This window comes from Aulonocara stuartgranti (genome assembly GCF_965226115.1).
Source record: "Aulonocara stuartgranti genome assembly, chromosome: 18".
Taxonomy (NCBI): Eukaryota; Metazoa; Chordata; class Actinopteri; order Cichliformes; family Cichlidae; genus Aulonocara; species Aulonocara stuartgranti.
Window position 1 is genome coordinate 36,225,391 of NC_138954.1, and position 24,134 is coordinate 36,249,524.

At 42.9% G+C, this 24,134-nt stretch overlaps 1 protein-coding gene across 6 annotated transcripts in view; it reads right to left on the reverse strand.

Annotated features, from left to right (window-relative positions):
- Nucleotides 1-113: 113 nt before the first annotated feature.
- LOC309693615 (protein NLRC3-like) overlaps nucleotides 114-24,134 on the reverse strand; it is a 28,493-nt gene continuing 4,472 nt past the window's right edge. For 5 of the 6 annotated variants that reach the window (XM_082513013.1, XM_082513011.1, XM_082513009.1 and 2 more), the window contains 7 exons: nucleotides 22,794-22,995; nucleotides 20,839-22,639; nucleotides 17,438-17,611; nucleotides 16,330-16,503; nucleotides 6,592-6,765; nucleotides 4,187-4,233; nucleotides 114-4,038 (listed from right to left, as the gene is read on the reverse strand). In XM_082513013.1, coding sequence (XP_082369139.1) covers nucleotides 3,494-4,038; nucleotides 4,187-4,233; nucleotides 6,592-6,765; nucleotides 16,330-16,503; nucleotides 17,438-17,611; nucleotides 20,839-22,639; nucleotides 22,794-22,995 — 3,117 coding nt within the window. In that variant the 3' untranslated portion in view covers nucleotides 114-3,493. The remainder of the gene's footprint in view (nucleotides 4,039-4,186; nucleotides 4,234-6,591; nucleotides 6,766-16,329; nucleotides 16,504-17,437; nucleotides 17,612-20,838; nucleotides 22,640-22,793; nucleotides 22,996-24,134) is intronic. The other variant, XM_082513014.1, reaches the window with a different exon arrangement.

The following is a 24,134-nucleotide window of genomic DNA, read 5'->3' on the forward strand; positions in this document are numbered from 1 at the left end:
ATTTATTACAGGTAATAACTCTGATTTTTCTGTGTGTTATGAACTAAATGTATCCTGATACACACAGAGATGGATGAGCAGAGGTCACATGATGAAAGAACAAACATGGAGTCTTTGATTGATTTAGATATTTATTGATGAATGCAAACAAACCTGACACTGAACCATCGTCCAGCAGAACAAACCTGATCACATGACCTGCTGACCCAAACAGTGCAAAGCTCCATGGCAACAACAACAAACAGCCTCACATATGTTAACAGAGGCTGTTAGAAGCACAGAGTCTTTACAGTCTTTCTCCTGTTTGGACACAGATCTCTGCACATCTTCATCACAGTTACTCACAGACGTGCAGAGTGTGTGGATATCAAAGCTAAGTTTCCACCATGTTTGTAGTCTGTACTGGGACTCATGGAGCATCTCTCTATGAGCACTCAGTGCTTTAAACAGTGAGTCCCAGTTTAACCAGCAGCCTTCACACCACACATCACACAGACATGGAAACTTCAAACCTCAGACTGAAGACACCATCAGAAATAAACAGATTGTGATGAAGATGAAGAACTGCAACAGTTTGCTGTGGTTTCTTCTGTTCCTGTCAGAAATAAGAGTCTGGCAGCACTTTGCTCTCCTTCCACATGTTTAAGGAGGAAGTGAAGAAGAGCGAGTGAGTCGTCTTCCTCTGTGGGCCCAACATCAGGCAGCAGCCACGTATTTTTAAAAACCCAGCACACTGCTTCAGAAACACTGAGTCAGGTGACCAGAGTCATGTGATCAGTGAGGTCTTCACTCAGGACGTCACTGCTTCAGGACCTGATTCAGAGGTTTATAAGGACGTGGATCATTGGTGCTGATGTTGTGTGAGAGCTGGTGAACCATGGGGAACATAAATAACAACCAGGCCATCAGCAGTTCTACCCCCAGCTCTAAAACCTACATAATACACTATACATATAGTTATATAGGTTATAGTATGTTGTATATACACGTAGCTGAAGCAGTTTCATTTGTAGCTTCACGCTGCACTTCACATGTTTGTCCACCAGATGGCAGCACAGAGGCCTGTGTTGGAAAGCTTTGAGTAACCAACCAGGAAATATCTGTGTGTAAAAACAGCAACACAAGAATCCAGGATGAAGACAAGAAACTCAAAGCTCACAAAACAGGTGGAGCTAATTTTGTGACGTGTTTCTGTAAAAACACCACAGAAGTGAATCATCAAAGTTTCCATGTGAGCTGATGATGCTGCTGCAGAGTTTCTGTGAACCTCCTGTGACCCCGCCTCCTCATACAGAGACATCTGATTGCTCTTCAAACTGCATCACGTGGACACATGTGATTGTGTGTTGTATTGATCCCAATGCTGGTATCAGTCCTGGATCAATAACACTGGATGGATGCGTTCAGCATGGAGCCCTGAGCTGTGTTACAGACAAACATGGAAACTGACAGGTCTGTGTCATTCACAGTCTGTAACACTTCTAAACAACAGAGGCTGACCCAAGTGCCTCAGAGCCAGGCACGCTCACATCACAGCTCTCTAAATAAGCCAGTTTCAAAATAAGAGCTGAAAGCTGTGTTTGCTTGTGTTAGCTTATTATTGTGGAGACTAACATTCAGTGATCATGTGTTCAGACTCATAATGATTACTCTCAGAAATCCTGATCTTTGTATTTACTGTGTGTTGGATCAATAACTGAGATTCATGGTATCACACAGCTGTGCTGCTGCTGATGTCAGCACATCTGGAACAATACGAGGTATCTGCTAGCAGACTGAGCAGGACGTGAGACCTGTGGACTGTTTAAAGCTGTCCCTCCACAGCTCACTCAGACCTGATCCACACCTCAGTGATATTCTCTGACTTCCTCAGTAGAGACAGAAACCATTCAGATCTGGGACCATCAGCTGACTGATGATGTCACACAGACTGTGTTTTTCAGGAACAGTGATTCTGATGTGAGCCTGCTAGCTGACAGCAGACCTGATGAAAGCACATGTTCACATCTGTGAGGACAGACTGGACTCTTTGACTGCACCTTGGTTCTCCTCAGAGGTCTGTACAGGAGCATGTCCACCCCCACTGAAGATCTCAGTCACTGTGAAACATAGAAAGCTGCTTGTGTGGCCTCTGCCTCACATGTAGATACAGCTACAGGTTTCTCTGTCAGTCAGACTGAAACAGTGTCCTGATGCTGCATCATTCAGCTCTGTGCCCCAGTCAGCATCACTGGGAGCTACCAGTGTTTCTGCCCTTTTCCTGTAACACTACACTCAGCACAGGCTCAGCTGGTATCCAGTGTTGGACTTTGGCTTCAGCTGCTGTGATAGATCCTCTAACATAGATCAGCTCTGCTACATGTTGTTAGATAAGTGCAGCTGCTGTCATGTCCTGATGTTTCTCTGGCTCAGCAGCTTCTCCATCAGAGGTTCACATGGAGCTGATCCAGTATCTCCAGTAACTGTGTTCTGTGCCTCACTGGTTCATCCTTCTGTCTGTGTGACGTCAGTCAGATGTTGAAGTTAAACTCTGTAATCTTCACTGTGTCACAGAGTTCAGTGAGTCCCGTTATTCACAGTATCAATCAGATCATCAGAGAACAGCTGATCAGCAATCAGTGGTGCCAACAGCGCCTCCTGTGGTGAGAGGATGCAATAATGCAATGTAGCATTTTTCCACTCAACACTTGCAGTCATGGAAACTGTCTGTTGGATCTGTGTGACGTTGCTTTCTTGGTTAGAGTTCCTCACAAATGTCCAGATGATTCTTCTAATGAGGCGTCGACCATGTTTGCAGCTCTTTGGAAGAAAACGTCGCCCTTTGCCATCCTTACTTTTCTTTGACTTCTTCAAATGCAGCTGAACTCCAGCTGGTATTTTCTTGGACTTTGCAGCTGTTTCTGGTCATCAGTTCATTCCTGCAAACCTCTGAAGCTGAACAACAATGATGCTGCATTGCTGGCTGATCCCAAAAGGTTGATTCTGTTCATCTGGACGTTTTCAGAAACGTTTGCTCACTGATCAGGTGACTTCTTCAGTCTCAGCTGACTGCAGCTTTACAAGCTTACAAACAGCACATTTGCACAATGACTGAAAGCAGCAGCACCTGATATATATGATACTAATATAATACATATACATATATAATCCATACTAATGATGAAGGAACTGAGCTCACAGTCCATTGTTCATTCAGTGAACTACTCAGTTTATTTTGGGCCTCAGAAATGCTCACTCTGTTTGTACATCACTGTCAGCAATAGACTCATTCTGCTGTGTGGACAGGAACACATGTGACATCACTTCCTGTTTGTTTGTGACTGAAGAGGAAGAAGTTTACAAGGAATCATTTAGAAGAGTTTCAAACATCAACTGATTGAATCCATGAATCTGAAAACGTGTTTGTGAGTGAAAGAGACAGACATGTACAGACTGAACTATCTGTTCAACAGTCAGAGTGTTTCTGTAACAGGAGACACTCTTTACACTCCACTCAGCACAGGGACACTGAGTCACCATGAGAGACATAAAACCCAGGATAAAGAGTTTGAGTGAATGTGGTGTTGAAGGTGTGGAGGTGGATCAGAGTGTCAGAGGAGACTCTGTAGAAGGACAGAGTGCCAGCAGGACAGTCCACATACACTGCTGCTCTGTTAGAGACAGAGGAGGAGGAGGAGGAGGAGGAGGAGGAGGAGATGAATGTTTTTATTCTATTGTGCCAGACAGAATCAGGACCATCATCAGAGCAGTCCAGACTCCAGGACTGATCATTGCATCCAAACAGACAGTCATCACTGTCTCCTTTCCTTCTGATGCTTCTGTAACTCACTGATATATTAACCTCTCCTCTCCACTCAACCTCCCAGTAACAGCGACCAGTCAGACCATTTCTACACAGCAGCTGAGGATGAACATCAAATCTGTCTGGATGATCAGGATATGACTGAACCTCCTCCACATGTGTCACCTTCCTGTTGTTGTCAGACAGTTGGAGCTCTGTGTTCACTGTGTTTGTGTCGATTGTGAGTTGACAGGAATCTGATGGAGAGAACAAACACAATCCAGCTGCAGTTATTGATCCATCATCTGTTCATTGATTGACACTTTGATGATGACTCCTGACATGATGAAGATGGTTGAATGTGTGCTGCTTTGTTTTCATGAATCCCATTAAAAACACACTTACACTTCCTCAGACCTGGTCTCAACCATCGGACTCCAGCAGGCTCCACCCTGAAAGGAGGAGGGGGGTCAGAGCAGCACAGTCAGCATGCACACATGGACATTACATGGCTCTCACACACACACTGTTACACACTGAGCTCAAAGCTCGGCTCCACTGTTTTATTCAAAGAAATCTACATTTATTTATCAGCACATTTAAAAACAGCTTGAGCCAAAGTGCTGCACAGAGTAGAGAGAAAATAGGAAACATACACAGTAATGACTATAAAGACTGGTCAGGATTGAAAGCTACAGAGTACAAATGTGTTTCCAACCGGCTTTTAAAAATGTCCAGTGTTGGTGACGACCTGATGTGAAGGGCGACTGTTCCAGAGTTTGGCTGCAGCCATCGATAAAGCTCACCTCTGTTTTTACGTCTAGTTCTGGTCAGAAGCTGCTTATCTGCAGACCTGAGGGCTCCACTTGGATTCTTTTGTTAAAGAGAGATAAGATGGAGCCAATCCATTCACAGATTTAAAGACAACCAGATCTGGAAGTGGATTCTACCACGTACTGGTAACCAGTGGAAAAAGCTGGTGATGGGTCGTCTAGCACAGACCCACCGCTGGAACCAGACAATTGATGAGGGAGAGAACTGTGACAGCGCCGTTCCTTCACTTGACCTCAGTCGCTCTCGTCTGCTCCCTCGTAACACTGCTCTTTATTGAGGTCACATGAATATGCACAAGTTCATTAACATGTGACGTCTTACACAGGTATGAACAAAGAGTACCAGTCTGTGCATAGCGTGTGTGTCTGTGTGTGTTCCAGATGTGACCCTGTGAAGACTCCCCAAAGCTGGTGCTAAGAGTCCAGCGGTCCCCCTAACAAAGGGCTCTTATACTTAACCAGACACAGAGCAGGTGTTCTCCTAAACCATAAATCAGTAAGAGAAGGTACGACCTCTCTCATGACCTTAAGGTGTGTGTGCATGCCAGAGCACTCTGGAAGGCACACAGAGTCTTTACAGACTACTGAGGCTACGTCCACACGTACACGGGTATTTTTAAAAACGGAGAGTTTCCGTTTTCGTTTTAAAAAATAATCCCGTCCACACATAAAGGCAGAAATGAAGGAAAACGCTGCCAGGAACATGCCAAAGCAGCAGGTGGCGCTATATTCCTAACCTGTAGAAATGTTGGCCAATCAGAAGTCTAGAAGCCTCGGTGGGAAAAAGTAAACAAAGCTGGGGCATAGAAGCAGAACCGAGTCGTATGTGTGGAGGGACAGTAACTGTGTGTATATGTAAGCATTTAAACACTGCAGAGAGTAGAATTAACAGTAACAGTATTGTAGAAATTCATTTCACCCAAACAATAACGTGGCGCACAGTGTGACGTCAAAAAAGGCGCACACCTTTGACGCTGCGTTTTCTGCGTTTTCTCCGTTTTTCTCGTCCACACGTAAATGCAAAAACTGAGTTTTCGAAAATATCCACCCTGGTGGATATTTTTGGTGGATAGCTAATAACAGCAGTCTATTTAGCAGTAGCTGCTCACGTTGTTATAAAGTAAAGGAAAACGATATGAGCATTAGGTTCTAATGCGTATCTGCCTTGAATTAGACGTAGGTGCTAATGGCAGCCTACTTAGCATTAGCAGCTCAGATTGTTGTAATGTTAGCATTAGCCGTTCACATTGTTAAAAAGTAAGTGTTAACATTAGTGCATAATGCTAATTCGCATCAAATTAGCGTTAGTTAATAACGACAGCCTATTTAGCATTAGCAGATAATGTTGACCTTGGCCCACTGGAAAAGTTAACAACTAAAGATTTAGGAGTGTTTCTCGATAGCTCTTTCTCATTTGAGAAACAAATAAATTCTGTTATTAAAACCAGCTGTAAGGTTTATATTGTTGATTGTCATTTATGCTTAGAAATATTTACTCATATATGCTTAGAGTTCTATAATCGATTGCATAATGATAGAGGTTTGATCCTTAGGCTACGTCCACACGTACCCGGGTATTTTTGAAAACGCAGATTTTTCTATGCGTTTGCACCTTTCGTCCACACGTAAACGGCGTTTTTGGTCACTGAAATTGGTTCGTCACTGAGATTTTTAAAAACTTAAGTTACAAAATGTTGTCTCTGTCCAAATATTTATGGACCTAACTGTAGGTCTACTTTTAAGGAAACTCTCAACATGACTTATCAGTTATCATTAATGTTCCTGCAAACAGACTCCTTGGAGACCCCCTACATAAATATCCACGTACTATCCAGCTAGACTAGTGTGTCTGTCCCTGAAAATATTCCTGCATGTGTGATTGTTCATGTCTCATCTGCAGGAAACAAACAGGAAGTGAGTGAAGGACACAGGAAATGTTTCCAGCTTGTCCTCCTCTATCAGACATTCTCTCCATACCTGAGAGTGTCCAGTCTCCAGCCTGGATCCTTCAGTCCAGACGACAACAGCTTCATTCCAGAGTCACCTGGATGATTGTAGCTCAGATCCAGCTTTCTCAGATGGGAGGGGTTGGAGCTCAGAGCTGAGGCCAGAGAAGTACAGCCTTTCTCTGTGATCAGACAGCCTGACAGACTGCAGACACACAAAACAACAATCTATCTTTTAAAGATCATTTTCTGTTTGTCACAATAACATCTATCCATTTACATCCATTCAATGTAACTTTATTTAAAAGTGACAATTCCCAACAGACAACAACAGTCGTCTGAAGCTGTTTAACAGTGTAAGGCCTCCAATATTAGAGAGAAAGCCCCAAAAACCAGACAATCCACTGTGTGCAGCACTTGGTGATGGTGGGAAGGAAGAACTCCCTTTGACACAACGATCCTCCCAGTGAAAACAGGCTCCTGGAGGAGAATCTAGTGCTTTACATGGTTAAAAGCGCCCCCCCGCCCTCCAACTCACTCCCCACACTCTCATTAACATAAACGATCATGGATACATATCCCCCCCCACACACACACACACACACACACACACACACACACACACACACATAAAGAGTAAAATTGGGCTGGGCACACATGAGCCAGGTGAGGAAACACTATCACAGGGAGCCGGTTACAGACTGCAGCCTCCAGGCTGGGCACACAGCATATAATATAAATAGAATAACAGGATAGAATAAATAAGCATAAAATAAATAAACGCTAAGTAAAAGCTAAATTAAAAAGGTGGGTCTTGAGCCTGTTCTTAAAAACATGTACGTTCTCTGCGGCCCTGAGCTCCTCCGGCAGGCTGTTCCACAGACGAGGACCATACCACTGAAAAGCTGCCTCTCCGTGAGTATGTGTCCTGACTTTAGGGACAATCAAAAGGCCAGTACCAGAGGACCTCAGGGTCCGCGAGGGTTCGTATGGTAAAAGCAGATCTGAGAGATAAGAAGGCCCAAGACCATTAAGACATTTAAAAACCAATAAAAGAACTTTAAAATCGATCCTGAAACACACGGGGAGCCAGTGCAGCGATTCTAAAACCGGTGTAATGTGGGCCCGCCCTCTGGTCTTCGTCAGCACACGAGCTGCCGAGTTTTGCAAGAGTTGTAAAGTTGAAATATTCTTCTTAGGAAGACCAGAGAGCAGGGCATTACAGTAATCAATGCGACTGGTAATAAAAGCATGCATCAGCATCTCCGTGTTGGCCCGAGAGAGAATAGGGCGACTCTGGCTATATTTTTTAGATGATAAAATCCAATTTTGGTTACATGTTTAACATGTGGGATAAAACCAAGCTCAGAGTCAAAAATAACACCCAGGTTTTTCACTTGTAGCGAAGGACATAGTGAAAATGCCTGTAATTTAGACAAGAGTTTCTCTCTCTGAGCCTCAGGACCAACAATTAAAACTTCAGTTTTGTCCTGGTTAAGCTGTAAAAAGTTTTCTGCCATCCAAGATCTTATATCCAAGACACAGTTAAAAGGGGCATCCATTGGTCTGGTGTCATCAGGAGACACGGAGATGTACAGCTGCGTGTCATCAGCGTAACTGTGGACGTTCACTCCATGCCTCCTGATGACACCGCCGAGAGGCAACATATACAAATTAAAAAGTACAGGGCCTAGAACCGACCCTTGAGGCACACCACATGTCATTTTATGGATCTTAGAGGAGCATGTATCCATACTCACCATAAAAGATCTGTCAGAGAGACAGGAAGTGAACCAGTTGTGTACAGCACCAGAGAGGCCCACCATGTGTTTCAGTCTGTTTAAAAGAATAGCGTGGTCTACTGTATCAAAGGCTGCGCTTAGATCCAGTAGCACCAGGACTGAGAGCTTTTGGGCGTCCCAGTTACATCTAAGATCATTTAAAACCTTTAGGAGAGCCGTCTCTGTGCTGTGGTTCACCCTAAATCCAGACTGGAATATCTCCAGGATCTGTCTATCATTGAGAAAATCAGTAATCTGAGTAAAAACAAGTTTTTCTAAGATTTTACTTAAAAATGGTGAGTTGGATACAGGTCTGTAGTTATTAAAATCATTACAATCCAAATTGCTCTTCTTCAGAAGGGGCCTCACCACCGCCGTTTTAAAGGCAGCAGGGAAGACACCCAACTGAAGAGAACAAAGCTCAGCTTCAAAAAAATCTACCATGACTGGGGTGAGGGGAAAGAGAAGAGATGAGCTCAGAGAGACACAAAAGTTAAGGACATGCAGTCGTGACATATAAAAGCATCAGGAGTGAAAAGAGGGGAGTGGAGAAGAAAGCAGAGCATCATCAACAGCCTGAGCCTATAGCAGCATAACTAAGGGATGGTTCAGGGTCACCTGATCCAGCTCGAACTATAAGCTTTATCAAAAAGGAAAGTTTGAAGCTGATCTTCAAAGTAGAGGGTGTCTGTCTCCTGAACTCAAACTGGGAGCTGCTTCCACACCAAGTCCAACATAGCTAGGCTGAGTCGTTAGATTAGTCCAAAGTAAAGTCAGAAAGTCATTATTTGTGTCACATTTTAGTGGAAATGTACAACAACTGTCCAAAAGTTATTTCTAAATCTGATATTAAACAGTTTAAATGGTGAAAAAAGCTGTAAAGAAAACAGAGTCAATAAAAGCCTCTTTACAGGGTCACCAGTTTAAAACTCAGACATTTAAACTGGTGATTCTCCTTCTCTGCTCCATTTCCTCTCTAGACTTCCTGTTCCTAGGAGGGATTTGATTGGCTGAACGTCCTTTTAGCCTTTCTTTAGTTCTTTGGGTGCTAATCAAAGAGGTAAACACACGCGTCATGTGACGTGACATAAGGAGCGCTCTGATTGGTTGGGATTGACAAACTATGGTGCTGTTTGCAAGCTTAGCTTTGCAGAGGCAAGAAAATCTCTTGGGATGCTCCACAGTGACGTTTCCACACTTTGGAGCTTCTGAAGTGCAGATGTTTGGAAACGCTGCTCCAACGTGTGGTTCAAACACTCAGATCACGTGACCTCAGCTGCCACAGGTGGCATACCTGCTGCTTCCATGTTAGCATGTTAGCTCCAACAGGTGGTCAGTGTGAGAGCAGAAGATGATATCAGTGACATCCAAACAAGGAAGGAAGAGACTGTTGAAGGCAGCGAGCTGTGACTGCTGTGAACAGTGTCCTCACACTATTTTCTCCCTGTGTCAACATACATGAGGCTGCTTCAGCTGCAACACACCACAAACACCTTTATACAACTAAATATACTGAGAGCACACTGCTGTGGTTGCTGTGGTAACATCCATATATCCAGCTGTTTGGGGCCGAGTCTGCTTCCTCATCCTTGGTTCAACCCTCAAAGTTTGATGCGTTTTTTTGAGATTTGGTTTTATTTGTTGTTCTATACACTGTGAAACAAAGCTAGAAGCCCCTGTGGTTCAGCGGGGGACTCAAACCCAGGACCCAACCTGCTCCAACAACAGTCAGAGGATTTTATTAAGTCTCATTTTCTGTTCATTAGGAAAACATCAATAATGAAGAGCACATGTTTATAGAGGCACATTCAGACCAATGACAACAGTCCATTCACACTGACCTCCACCTTTTTAAATGTGAGTAAACACATCATGGTTCTGGTGCTGACGTGGTATCAGGGACAGGTGATGATTTTGAACTCAGTCTGAGGTTTGATTACATTGAACCTGCACTGCTTTCTCCTGTTTATGACACATTTATACCCAAAGTCTCAGCTGGATAACAAAGAACGAGGAGAAACACATTTGTTGAGAGAATTGTTAACAAATGTGGTGAGAGTGTTGTAATAGTTACAGACAGAACTATGATTTATTTATTTAAATGCATTCCAGGACGTTTTTTACTCACGTTATGTCGCTTCCACGATGTTATTTTTCTCTCCTACAACGTACGTTACAATTACATTAGCATGACCATTTATCCAAATTAGGCGATGACGTCATTCAGCGACTTCCAGCAACTTTTAGGACAGCCAATAGCAATTTTCCTTACTGAGGAGTTGGCAACACTGCTAGGAGCAGTGGGTGGATGGCAGCATCATCATGAAGGATCAGTGAGAATAAATCATCATCCACAAAGAAAACCAGTCTGAGTGTCTGACGCTCTTGTTAGAAAGACGCAGTCGCAGCTTGTGGGTGCAGTTAGCTGGTTTGCTAGTTAGCTGGTTTGCTAGTTAGCTGGGAGCTAACTCACTCGAACATTTAATGCTAAACTGTCTAAATTGTGTGAGCAGCATTCATTGCTGCTCTGTGTTACTCTCCAGCCTCTCTTTAACTTATTCCTCTCAGTTTTTTTCCTCCTTACAAACTAGAAAACCTTCTTTTTCAGCTTCTCCTCCACACTCAAGCTGTGGCTAAGGTGCTACCAGCACGCATGCTCGGTGTGTCCAAATTCATGGGCTGCTTCCTCCTGAGCCGCATTTGTAGACCGATAACGTCACAGCGACGCGCCGAAGGCTGTCCAAATTCGTGGACTCCTCCGAATGCAGCCGACAAATGCGTCCTCCTTTTCCCCGAATTTGAAGGATGGGTCGGGTGTGTCCTTCGTGGCCCACCATATCCCAGAATTCATATTGCGGCCCAGCCAAACTCCAGTTTCTGGTAATGGCGACCGCTACTAAGATTTAAATTTACTCTTATTAATCTTTCTGGGTCACAAAACTTTTAACATATTTTCAGGCGAGAAAGTAGTTGTGTAAACATCAAATATCTGCTCGGTTTATCAAGATATCGCATATTTGCAAAAGTGCTTCGACGTTTTCGGAGACGTCTGCTACCCACCAGCTCGACAGCTAGCCGGGAGCTCGAGGGTCACTGATGCGGCCGAGAACGGCACAACTCCCGGCACATCATTTTCAGATCACCGCAGACTTTCGCTAATCAGGTTAAAAGTAATATATAAGTCACTTAGACAACCTAAAAATGTCATTGTTTGGCTTTTTCAGTGTTTTAATTGTTCGTGAGTAAATCGGGTTGGCTGAGATTAAAGTTATCAGATTAGATAAAATAAAACTATGAATCCCCCGGGTGGGTTCGTCCTTGGTTTTTACACAACTGAATAAACGTCAAACAGAAAACTGATTAAACAGACGTGTGAGATGGTCAACAATTTACACCAGTGTCCTGTTATATTTTAGATAGCAAGGAGCAGACGGCCGAGTTTATTAAACTCCACCGAGACAGCAGTGACGCTAATCAGAAGGCTAGACCGTCCAATTTCACGGCCGTTTACTTCCGGCCTACCCGACCTTCTGAGGACCCGGCCCACGTAGACCGCGAAGGCCGGGTGCTCAGGAGGAAGCAGCCCATGAATTTGGACACGACCACAGTCTTTCTCACTCAACAGTTACACTCGTCACCCAGACTAACACCACTCCACATGTTCACAACTAGGAGGCGCTAAAAGACCACATACAGTGAGATTATCAATAAATGTCTGCTGTGTCTGACAGTGACTTGAGTTTTTACTAACTGGCTACATGAGCAGGATTAGCTGCAGTGCTATCTTTGTAAAAGAGACTCAGCATTAGAACCAAACAGAAACATTTCTACTTTTTCTGCAGCACCAGCTGGATGCATGGAGCCTAAACTCCAGTGACAATGAGACACATACAGTGTGACTGCTGTGACTTTACAGCTGGGCCTCATTCACTGACATTAGTCAGATATGACTGACTCTAGGGTTGCAAAATTCCCGGAATTTTCAAAGATGGAAACTTTCCATGGGAATAAACGGGAATTAACGGGAATTTATGGGAATAAACTGGGAATTTTCAAAATTGAAGGTTGGCTCTTCTTAGGGAACTTAAATATAGTTGAGCAAAGTATATTTTAGCATAATATTGACAAAAACAAACAAATGCAATTCAAATACACTTGAATATCCATGCCATTCCTTAATCACATGTACAGAGCACATGCTTGCTGCATGGCTATTGAGACCACCTACTGGCACTGTGCATGCCTCCATCACATGTACACATGGACCACACTTTTGAGCCTGAAGGACAAAGAGTATTGAAGGCACACATTTGAGCCTGTGGACTTAACAAGTGAGGTAAGTTTTGATGATATTATGGGAAAATATATTCATTAAATGTTTAAATTGTGAATATCACATAAAATGTATTAATCCTATAGATAGCAATCTGATAAGATGCTAAATAAAATGCTAGCATCTGTTAGATGCTAAATAAGCCATAGCTAGTATAACATAAAGAAGATGCTAGCTTCCTCATTTGGCTGTTTTGTTTTGAAGATCATTCCAGTTGTTTAGCTAGCCTTACTATTTATATCTGTTTATTATCATATTGCAATTGTATTATTACGATCTCTTGCATTGCATTAGCATTTTTACAAGCTCTTGTTTTATTTTACAGAAAAATGCCACATGCGCTATCTGATGTGTGGAGACATTTTACACCAGCTAATGTGCAAGGGAAACCTGTATATATGTGTAAATATTGTGATAAGACGTACGTGAAGAATGCCACAAAAATGCAGCAGCACATTGCAAAGTGCAAAAAAATTCCTCAAGGCCCAACACATGCAGCAGCCAGGAGTTCCACTCAAGGGGAAAATGAATCTGTTTCAGCTGTATCAGAGTCAGATACCCACTCATCAGCTCCTGGTCCCTCTGGCATCGGAGGATTCTTTGATTTTATGGATGACACTAGCCAGAAAAACGCAGATGAGTGTTTCGCTCGTGCAATCTATGCAACTGGCTCACCCCTGATGCTGACATCCAATGTGTACTGGAAGAGATTTTTGAATGTTCTCCGACCAGCATACATTCCCCCAACCAGACATGCATTGTCTACTCATCTACTGGATGAAGAGTTCAGTCGAGTTCAAGCAAAGGTGAAACAGACCATTGACCAAGCTGACTGTATTTCAGTCATCACTGATGGATGGTCCAATATCAGGGGACAAGGAATTATTAACTACATAATCACCACTCCTCAGCCTGTGTTCTACAAGAGTGTAGACACAAAGGAAAACGGACACACAGGCCAATACATTGCAGATGAGCTAAAAGTGATCATCAATGACCTTGGACCAGATAAAGTTTTTGCACTGGTCACTGACAACGCAGCCAACATGAAGGTTGCCTGGGCACATGTGGAGGAGACCTACCCACATATAACTACTATTGGCTGTGCAGCCCATACACTAAATCTTCTCCTAAAAGACATAATGGCACTAAAAACAATGGACACTCTGAATAAGAGAGTGAAGCAAGTTCTGAAATATGTTAAAGGCAAACAAGTAACTTCCGCTACATTTCTGTCAAAGCAAAAGGAAAAGAACAAGAGTACTACACTGAAGCTTCCCAGCATAACGCGATGGGGTGGTGTTGTTATCATGTTTGACAGCCTTCTGGAGGGAAAGGAGTCTCTGCAAGAGATGGCCATATCCCAGTCTGTAGGCATCGACAGTGACATCAAGAAGGTCATCTTGGATGATGTGTTCTGGGAAAGAGTATCTAGCAGCAGGAAAATCCTCAAACCTATTGCAGCAGCAATAGCGAAGATAGAGGGGGATGGTGCCATCTTGTCAGATGTCCAGTGCCTTTTTGCAGAACTCAAAGAAGAAATCCAGACAATTCTGCCCACTTCCCTACTACTGAAAGAAGAGGAAATGGCTGTGGTCAAGTCATTGGAACAGCAGAGGGAGCATGCACTGGCTTCATGCAGCCAGTGCATGCAACAGCATACATGCTGGACCCCAAATATGACAAGGGCATACTTTCTGGGGAAGAGATCAACGGTGCCTATGCGGTCATTACAGCCATGTCTGACCACCTGGGTCTCGATAAAGGCAAACTTCTAGGCAGTTTGGCAAAGTATCGAACAAAGCAAGGCCTTTGGAAAGGGGATGGAATATGGCAGTCATGCCAGCACATATCTGCAGCCACCTGGTGGAAGGGACTATGTGAATCTGAGGCCCTTGCACCTGTAGCCTCCATCCTCCTCCAAATCCCACCATCATCAGCCGCCTCCGAGCGCAACTGGTCACTGTTTGGCAACACCCACACAAAGGTTCGCAACAGGCTCACAAATGTGAGAGTGGAAAAGCTGGTCGGCATTCGGGCAAACCTACGGCTCTTTGAGCCTGACACAGAGCCATCCTCAACAAGGCTGGAAAGTGACACTGAAGAGGAAGACTCAGAGTTGGATGCTGAGGAAGTGGACATGTTGTTGGATGATGATGAGGTCCAGGAAGAGTCTATTGACTGAGCAAAAATGAGAAAAGAGGATTGCTTGAAGGAAGATTTGCATGTTTAATGGGACGTTTTGGAGGATAAGTGGCATTTTTCATTTAACCTTTTGAATGGGACTTTGTGGAGATTTTTGGACAGGGGGCATTTTTGAATGAGCGGGGTTAGGGGATGGTAATATTGAACTCAACATTTCTGTTTTTATTCATCCATGAAACAAGTTATTGAAACGTGTTCTATTCTACTGTACTTACAAATAAATCTGTTGAAATATCTGTTGAAAACATTTTGCATGGAGGTTTTCTTATGATTTCTGTTTATATTTATGCTTGGAAATAATATATTCCCAGTTAGTTCTCCTAAATTCCCATTAATTTCCATAATTCCCATTATTTCCATGGAAAGTTTCCAATATGGAATATTTCCAAAATTCCCAAGCTTAACTTACCATGGAAATTTACCAGAAACTTTTTGGAAATTTACCGGAAATTTTCCACCCCTTTGCAACCCTAACTGACTCTATATCACACTTAAAGCTTCCTGTAAATGAAAGAATCAGTGAAAACGAGGCACTTCAGTTGATTTTAAACAAAAACTCTGAACATAACCTGATCCAGACCAGGTTATTGGTTCAGCATCAGTAACCATGGTGATGTAGCCAGGTAAACACAGAGACAGACAATTTATGCTCACAATCACACATCTCCAGTTAACCTTGCATGCATGTTCTTGGACTGTGGGAGGAAGAGTACCTGAAGACAACCCACATAGACCACACTATCTCCCCTATTTACAGAATTATAATCTAATTAGATGATAAAGTAATAAATTATTTGGTATTTTAATAAAAATACATTTTAGCAATAGTTTATAAGTCAACAATTATAGTTTTAAAAAAAGTGACAAATCAAACAGTCAATAAATCTTCTACAGCTGAAACTAATGTAGACAATGTCGGGGGAGGAAGTAAAAGTAAAAACCAGAGACGATAACTACCAAAATAAAACGGGAAGTGAATAACATTCAAGCTCACTTTAAGCTCAACAGTCAAATTCAGTTTTATATTAATCTATTGTTTTGAATTTTTGTTTACATTTTATGTTTAAGTGAGGCAATGAGTCATATCACTATGACCAAATATATATTTCATCTTTTCAGTCAGAAATAATCAATTGATCATATTTTTATTACTAAAATTTTCTGAAAATCAAATTCTGATATCTGAACAAACAGCTCTGTAAAAACCTTCAGAATACAGGAATCGAACTAGAAGGTTTGGTGGATGAAGCACTGCTAAAATAAAGAATTTGGACTCAGAGGAGCAGATGGGACATTTCATTGCAAATGAAAGACAGAAAGTGAACAAATATCACTAAAAACCCCAGACGCTAATTTCTACATTAAGACTTTTTTCAAATCAATTGACTGTTTATGCAGTAATAGAAATCAGGTTTAACATGATCATCGGTGGAACATTTTAAATCCTGACCTGAGAGTTTCCATTTTACAGCGTGGACTCTTCACTCCAGCAGACAGAAACTTCACTCCTGAATCCTGCAGGTCAGAGTTACTCAGGTCCAGCTGTCTCAGACTAGAGGACTGGGAGCTGAGAGCTGAGGACAGCGCTTCATAGCCTCTCTCTGAGAGCTTACAGTGACTCAGTCTGAAAAATGACACATAAACATTAAACACTGTTATTAAATTGCAATGAGGGTGCACTAAAGAGTTTTTAGATTTTTTGCAATAAATCCTGTTTATTGCAACACTAGGTCAACACTAGGGCTGCACAATTAATCGTTAGAAAATCGCGATCTCGATTCATACTTGTGTGCGATCTCATTTCCAAATGACAACGATTTAAAAAAAAAAAAAAAAAAAAACGACGATTGTACCGCATTTTGATCCGGGACGTACTCTGCATGAAAACAAGCGCTCACTCTTCCTGCTCAACAAATGATAAGGGCGGAGCCTTATACCACGTGATACAGAAGCTGCCGTGTGATGCTAAAATTAGCAGGAAAAAACAACGGAGAGCACGTCAGGGATGACGAGAAAGTGACAGGAGAAAATCCGTCCCGGTCAACCACCCAAACATCAATAACGGGAACCTTATACAGCGCTTCCCTATATCCGTCGAACTCGCGCAGGCACAAAGACATTACGGAGGCTATTACTTATCACCTGACCAAAGATATGGCTCCATCAACACTGTGCAAAACGAGGGATTTAGGAAAACGATCAACACCCTAGACAAACACTACACAGTGCCGTCCCGCAACTATTTTTCTATTGTTGCACTACTACTTTATTTATTGTTTTTATGTTCAGTCTCAACTGTTACGAAGTTGATGTGCAGTTAATAAGTGCAATAAATATTTATACTGGAAAAGAGAATCGTGAGAGAATCGTGATCTCAATTCTAAGCCAAAAAATCGTGATTCTCATTTTATGCAAAATCATGCAGCCCTAGTCAACACTAAGAGATGACACTAACATAAAACTATTACAGAAGTTTAACTGACTTTTTTCCCCATTTAGTGGCTTCTTATTGGTTAATTCTGTCAATTCATGAAAAGCACAACATAACTTGATCTCACCTCAGAGTATTCAGTTTACAGTGTGGACTTCTCAGTCCTGCAGAAAGAAACTCCACTGCTGGATCCTGCAGGTTGTTGTTACTTAAGTCCAGCTCTCTCAGTGTAGAAGACTGGGAGCTGAGAACTGAGGACAGAGCTTCATACCCTCTTTCAGAGAGATCAGGGACACTCAGCCTAAAAAACAAAAACAAAATAAAGACATAATCTGAAAAATTGTCATTTGATAACAAACTGTTTGTGATTAATTTAAATCACTTCTTGTGTTGAACCTTTGAAAGAAAGACAAATGTCAGTGTGCATTACTATTTATGGCTAAAAAACGTTTTAGTTTAAAAATGTTCCCTGTGTAAATATAAAGACCTGGAACTTGTTCATTAAATGCTAAACAAAAACAAGTGATGACTCATTCTGTGAACAGGTGACAGTAGGGCTGCACGATTTTGCATAAAATGAGATCACGATTTTTTGGCTTAGAATTGAGATCACGATTCTCTCACGATTTTCTTTTCCAGTATAAATATTTATTGCTAGGGATGGGTACCGGTGTCCGGTGCCATGATGGCACCGGTTCTGACATAAACGGTAGTAACCAGACCGAAAAGCAGCGCACATTTCGGTGCTTTATTTCGGTGCTTTATTTTCCTGAGCTGTGATACACTTCTAGCCAATCATTTTACGTTTCCGAGGATAGTAGGCGGGGCCGGGTACGTACGTTCTTTTAGAGCAGAGCTACAGATTAAAAATGTCCAAGGCGAAGCGGTCAAAGTCTGGCTGTACTTCACAGCAAAAGATGCAAACTCAGCAGCAACAAGTGCTTTAAGCTGATACTGTGATACTGTCAAAGGAGGTAACACCTCGAATCCGATGAAACACCTGGCGACGCATAGCGTTTTTTTTAAAAGCCAAGAAATGCGCCGTATTTGATAGCTTGCTGCGAGACCTCACACCGAGCGCATCTACTGCGGGTGTGGTGCCTGTTATCGACCCGGAGTTAGAACATCCCCCAAAAACCCGAAGAGGAGAGTCCTGGCCCCTAGCCCTGCCAGTGTAGCAGAAATGATGAGGATGATGATGCAGCAGCAGCCGTTCTTCTCTGCGTGAGTAGCTTAATGTTGTTCGTGTGTAATTTACGTTGAGTAGGCTAACCACGTTATTACATTAATGCATGTAAGGTGAACTAGCAAACACCATCATAGCTACATGCGGCTGTCTTCTTGTTTGATGGCAGATACTCCCTTCACCCTGGCCAAAAAGGCTAAAATGACCAAAGAAAAAGTGGAAAACAGTTAAACATGAGAGGTTTTGGACAAAGTTTGTGTTTTTTCCATTGTGTAAGCACTGCTTCCAGCCAAGAGTGATACCATATATGCCCCATAGCTGCAGAAAAGGCTAACATTGTTATCTTTTTACAAAAAAACAGCTGAACATGAGAGGTTTTTGGACAAAGTTTGTGTTCTCCATTCTTTAAGCACCGTTTGAGCACCGTTTAAGCACCGGCACCGTTTCAAAAGTACCGGTTTGGCACCGGTATCGGATAAAACCTAAACGATACCCATCCCTATTTATTGCACTTATTAACTGCACATCAACTTCGTAACAGTTGAGACTGAACATAAAAACAATAAATAAACATAAAAACAACAAAATGTTGTACTGCTTGAAATTCCGTCTCCACCGTTGCGCGACGCTGCGTGTACAGAGCAGGTAGTGCAACAATAGAAAAATAGTTGCGGGACGGCACTGTGTAGTGTTTGTCTAGGGTGTTGATCGTTTTCCTAAATCCCTCGTTTTGCACAGTGTTGATGGAGCCATATCTTTGGTCAGGTGATAAGTGATAGCCTCCGTAGTTTCTTTGTGCCTGCGCGAGTTCGACGGGTATAGGGAAGCGCTGTATAAGGTTCCCGTTATTGATGTTTGGGTGGTTGACCGGGACGGATTTTCTCCTGTCACTTTCTCGTCATCCCTGACGTGCTCTCCGTTGTTTTTCCCGCTAATTTTAGCATCACACGGCAGCTTCTGTATCACGTGGTATAAGGCTCCGCCCTTGTCATTTGTTGAGCAGGAAGAGTGAGCGCTTGTTTTCATGCAGAGTACGTCCCGGATCAAAATGCGGTACAATCGTCGTTTTTTTTTTGTTTGTTTTTTTAAATCGTTGTCATTTGGAAATGAGATCGCACACAAGTATGAATCGAGATCGCGTTTTTCTAATGATTAATCGTGCAGCCCTAGGTGATAGGCAAGACTGTAAGTATGTAGCAATGAGAGGGAAGGCTGGCTCATATCCTGGTGAGTGAGGGTTAGTTACTCTAGGAAAAGGTCAAGGTATGATTGAGAGATTCTGGGAGACTGAACCAGTGAAATGGAAATTCGTTCAATTAAAGCAGATATAGTGATTAGTCCTTCCATCAGTCGTCCACAAAGCAGTGAGATAAAGTCTCAAGTCTCATTCTGCACAGTGTAAATGTCAGTGTCCTCCGGGTCCTCACTGATCATTGCATTCTGTCACAAATTGTCATGGTTCACAGACTGTGTACAGTCGGAAATCAAAGTGCACGACATTGGAGAGATTGAAAAACAATCAAGCATGCAGATCTAACAACAGGAAACCAGAAGAAACACGAGGAATATAATTGATTCAGCAGCTGCAGATCCTTGGAGCTGTACTGGTGAGGCAGATTGTAACATATAGAAGTAAACTCATCTTCAGCTGAGCAGTGCACTGATGCAGAGCAATAAGACCAGAGGAGCAATGAGGGAGTTGATCACCTACGGCTCCATCACAGTCTTTGAACGTCTTCAGTCAGTACAGAATCATGCTGCGAGGCTTTTAACCAGCACATTAGACTGGACATTACTCCAGTTTAATCTCTTCACACTGGTAACCAGTTCATTTTAGGCGTTATTTAAAGTTTTAGTCCTTACTTTTAGTCCCAGTTTATGTTTCTGACTTTCTACAATCCTACAGCTCTTCTCACATCTGAGATCTTCCAGTCAAAGGCTTTTACTGGTCCCACTAACTCATTTATTCAGACTCTAGTATTCAGAGTGGCCTTTAACTAGTTTTAGGCTGTATGATGTTCAGTGTTTGCTGTTTAATGTTTTTATCTTCTGTGTTTTTATTGCCTGTTTCTATTGTAAAGCACTTTGTGGTTTTTGACCTGTGAAAGCTGCTGTTTAAATAAAGTTTACTTACAGGATGATTCTGGACGTGACTTTGATAAAAGCTGACACCCAGATATGTTTAAGACACCCTGACATTTACTGCTGCCATCAAACATTAACTATAATATACTGTATTTAGTGCTGATGATCATGTAAAAAAATATGTTTAAGTTTTTAAGGGTCCATCACACATGATACTGTTTATGTTATAAATAAAGCCTGATCACATGTTTACTCACAGAGCTTTGTTGGAGGCTTTGATCACTGGCAGCAGCCTCAGAAGAGCCTCCTCTGAAGCAGAGTATTTCTGCAGGTCAAACACATCCAGATCTTCTTCTGATGACAGTAAGATGAAGACCAGAGCTGACCACTGAGCAGGAGACAGATAATCTGTGGAGAGACGTCCTGATCTCAGGGACTGTTGGATCTTCTCCACTAGAGAACGATCATTCAGTTCATTCAGACAGTGGATCAGATTGATGCTTTTCTCTGCAGACAGATTCTCACTGAGCTTCTCCTTGATGTACTGGACTGTTTCCTGATTGGTCTGTGAGCTACTTCCTGTCTGTGTCAGCAGACCCCGTAGGAGAGTCTGATTGGCCTGCAGTGAAAGACCCAGGAGGAAGCGGAGGAACAAGTCCAGGTGTCCATTTGGACTCTCTAAGGCCTTGTTCACAGCACTCTGGTGGAGAGATTGAAGTTTTGGTTTGTTAAATAATTTAGATTTCTTGGAGGTTGTTTGTTGTTCTTCCAGCAGATTGAGTCCAGAGTTGATGAAGGTCAGATGGACATGAAGAGCAGCCAGAAACTCCTGAACACTCAGATGGATGAAGCAGAACACCTTGTCCTGGTACAGTCCTCTCTCCTCTTTAAAGATCTGTGTGAACACTCCTGAGTACACTGAGGCTGCTCTGATATCGATGCCACACTCTGTCAGGTCTGATTCATAGAAGATCAGGTTTCCTTTCTGCAGCTGATCAAAAGCCAGTTTTCCCAGAGACTCCATCATCGTCCTGCTCTCTGGACTCCAGTGTGGATCTGTCTCAGCTCCTCCATCATACTTGACCTTCTTCACTTTGGCCTGAACCACCAGGAAGTGGATGTACATCTCAGTCAGGGTCTTGGGCAGCTGTCCTCCCTCTCTGGTTTCCAGCACATCCTCCAGAACTGTAGCAGTGATCCAGCAGAAGACTGGGATGTGACACATGATGTGGAGGCTTCGAGCTTTCTTGATGTGGGAGATGATGCTGCTGGCCTGCTCCTCATCTCTGAATCTCTTCCTTAAGTACTCCTCCTTCTGTGGGTCAGTGAACCCTCTGACCTCTGTCACCATGTCAACACAATCAGGAGGGATCTGATTGGCTGCTGCTGGTCGTGTGGTTATCCAGAGGCGAGCAGAGGGAAGCAGTTTCCCCCTGATGAGGTTTATCAGCAGCACATCCACTGAGGTGGACTTTCTAGGGTCAGTTAGGATTGTAGTTTTGTGGAAGTCCAGAGGAAGTCGACACTCATCCAGACCATCAAAGATGAACACAACCTGGAAGTCTTCAAAGCTGCAGATTCCTGCTTCTTTGGTTTCAGTAAAGAAGTGATGAACAAGTCCCACCAAGCTGAACTTTTCCTCTTTCAGCACATTCAGCTCTCTGAAAGTGAATGGAAATATGAACTGGATGTCCTGGTTGGCTTTGTCTTCAGCCCAGTCCAGGCTGTATTTCTGTGTTAAGACTGTTTTCCCAATGCCAGCCACTCCCTTTGTCAGCACTGTTCTGATTGGTTCAACTCTTCCAGGTGAGGCTTTAAAGATGTCTTCTTGTCTGATGGTTGTTTCTGGTCTGTCTGGTTTCCTGGATGCTGTTTCAATCTGTCTGACCTCATGTTCATCATTGACCTCTGCAGTCCCTCCCTCTGTGATGTAGAGCTCTGTGTAGATCTGATTCAGGAGGGTTGGGTTTCCTGCTTTAGCGATGCCCTCAAACACACACTGGAACTTCTTCTTCAGGGTGGATTTAAGGTTACGATGACAAACAGCAGCTGAAAGTTCTGAATAATAATAATAAAAATACAACTTCAACAATCATATTTTACAAATCGCTGACGACATTTTCTGACCCACTGAGAAATGACTGAACACACTGGTGTCATGAGTGTCTCATTTATCTAACAGCTTAAAACCTTAAGTAAGAAATCCTCTTACGTCTCTGCAGACGGTCAGCCAGCTCCTCCTGCTTCATTCTCCTCAGGAAGTCCACTGTGATCTTCACAAATGCCTCTCTGCTGCTCCTCTGCTCATCATCCTCCCTCTGAAACTCCAAGCACTGGGGCTTATTTGGATTCAGAGCCTTCTGGATCTTCTTCAGCTCGTTCTTCACAAACGTGATGATGTTGTCCTCCAGCAGCTGGAAGAGAATATTTATGAATGACCCACCACTCTGAACTTCAGTCCACACAACATCCACTTCTTTACAATCAAGAAGCAGATCATCCACGATCTCCTCACCAATTATAAGTTTGACTTTATCTGATTAACTGAGAATTTCTCCACAACTCCACGGTCCCAAAACGCTGATTCTGTTCATATGAATGCAGCGATTTCAGTGGGAGAAACATTTCACTGGTGTTCAGAGCTGAACTACCAACAGGTTGATGATCGAAGCCAGAAACTTGGCGATGTTATAGGTGACAGAGTTGATCATACAGACAGCTGGTCTTAAAGGTTCACTCTGTTTACACATACAGATCAGTATTTAAGGTTTGACTCTCATCATCCACTGGAGCACAAACTGGGCGTCATCAGGACGCTACAACACAGAGCGAACGCCATCCCCACAGACACAGCAGCCAGGGAGGCAGAAGAACATCACATCAAGAAGGTCCTGAGGAAATGTGAACCAGCTGACCAAACACATCCTGCTGCAGGATGTTAACATAGCAGCACACTGATGATCCACTCACTGTGAACAACACATTTGGACCTGATTTGCTGCTCTGGTTTACACGTGTGTGTAACTCTTAGAGCTGATTGGCTGCTTTTTATGGGGGCTGGGTCTTTGGAAAGTGAGCAAACCACAGTTTTAGTAACACACCCTGAACTGCACACTTTAACAAACAACATGAGATTTTAACTGTAATGTAAAAATCCTGTGATTCACTGTTATTAAGCACAAACACATCTATGGCCCCGTTTCCATTAGTAGCTGCTCAGATCGACTCGCCACAGGTCGCCACGACTGGACTGGATCCACTGGTTTCCATTACACCACCTAATGTGGTCGTCTGAATACAGCAGAGTGTTGACTCACATCATTAGTAAGTGCTAATGCTGCTAATTTCCATCATATTTGTCATTTATTTCTCAGAGTTATTGAAGAAACAGTTATTCAGCTTCATTCCCACTGATCTCGACTACAAACTGTTTCACTTTGGTTTCTGTTTAAAGCCTCGATGTTTAAAACGTTTCCCTGTGATCACATTTGCACCGTCTGATTTCAAAGTTTGTTTCTTTTGGTCATTTAGTCCACAGAGTCCTTGGTGTTCT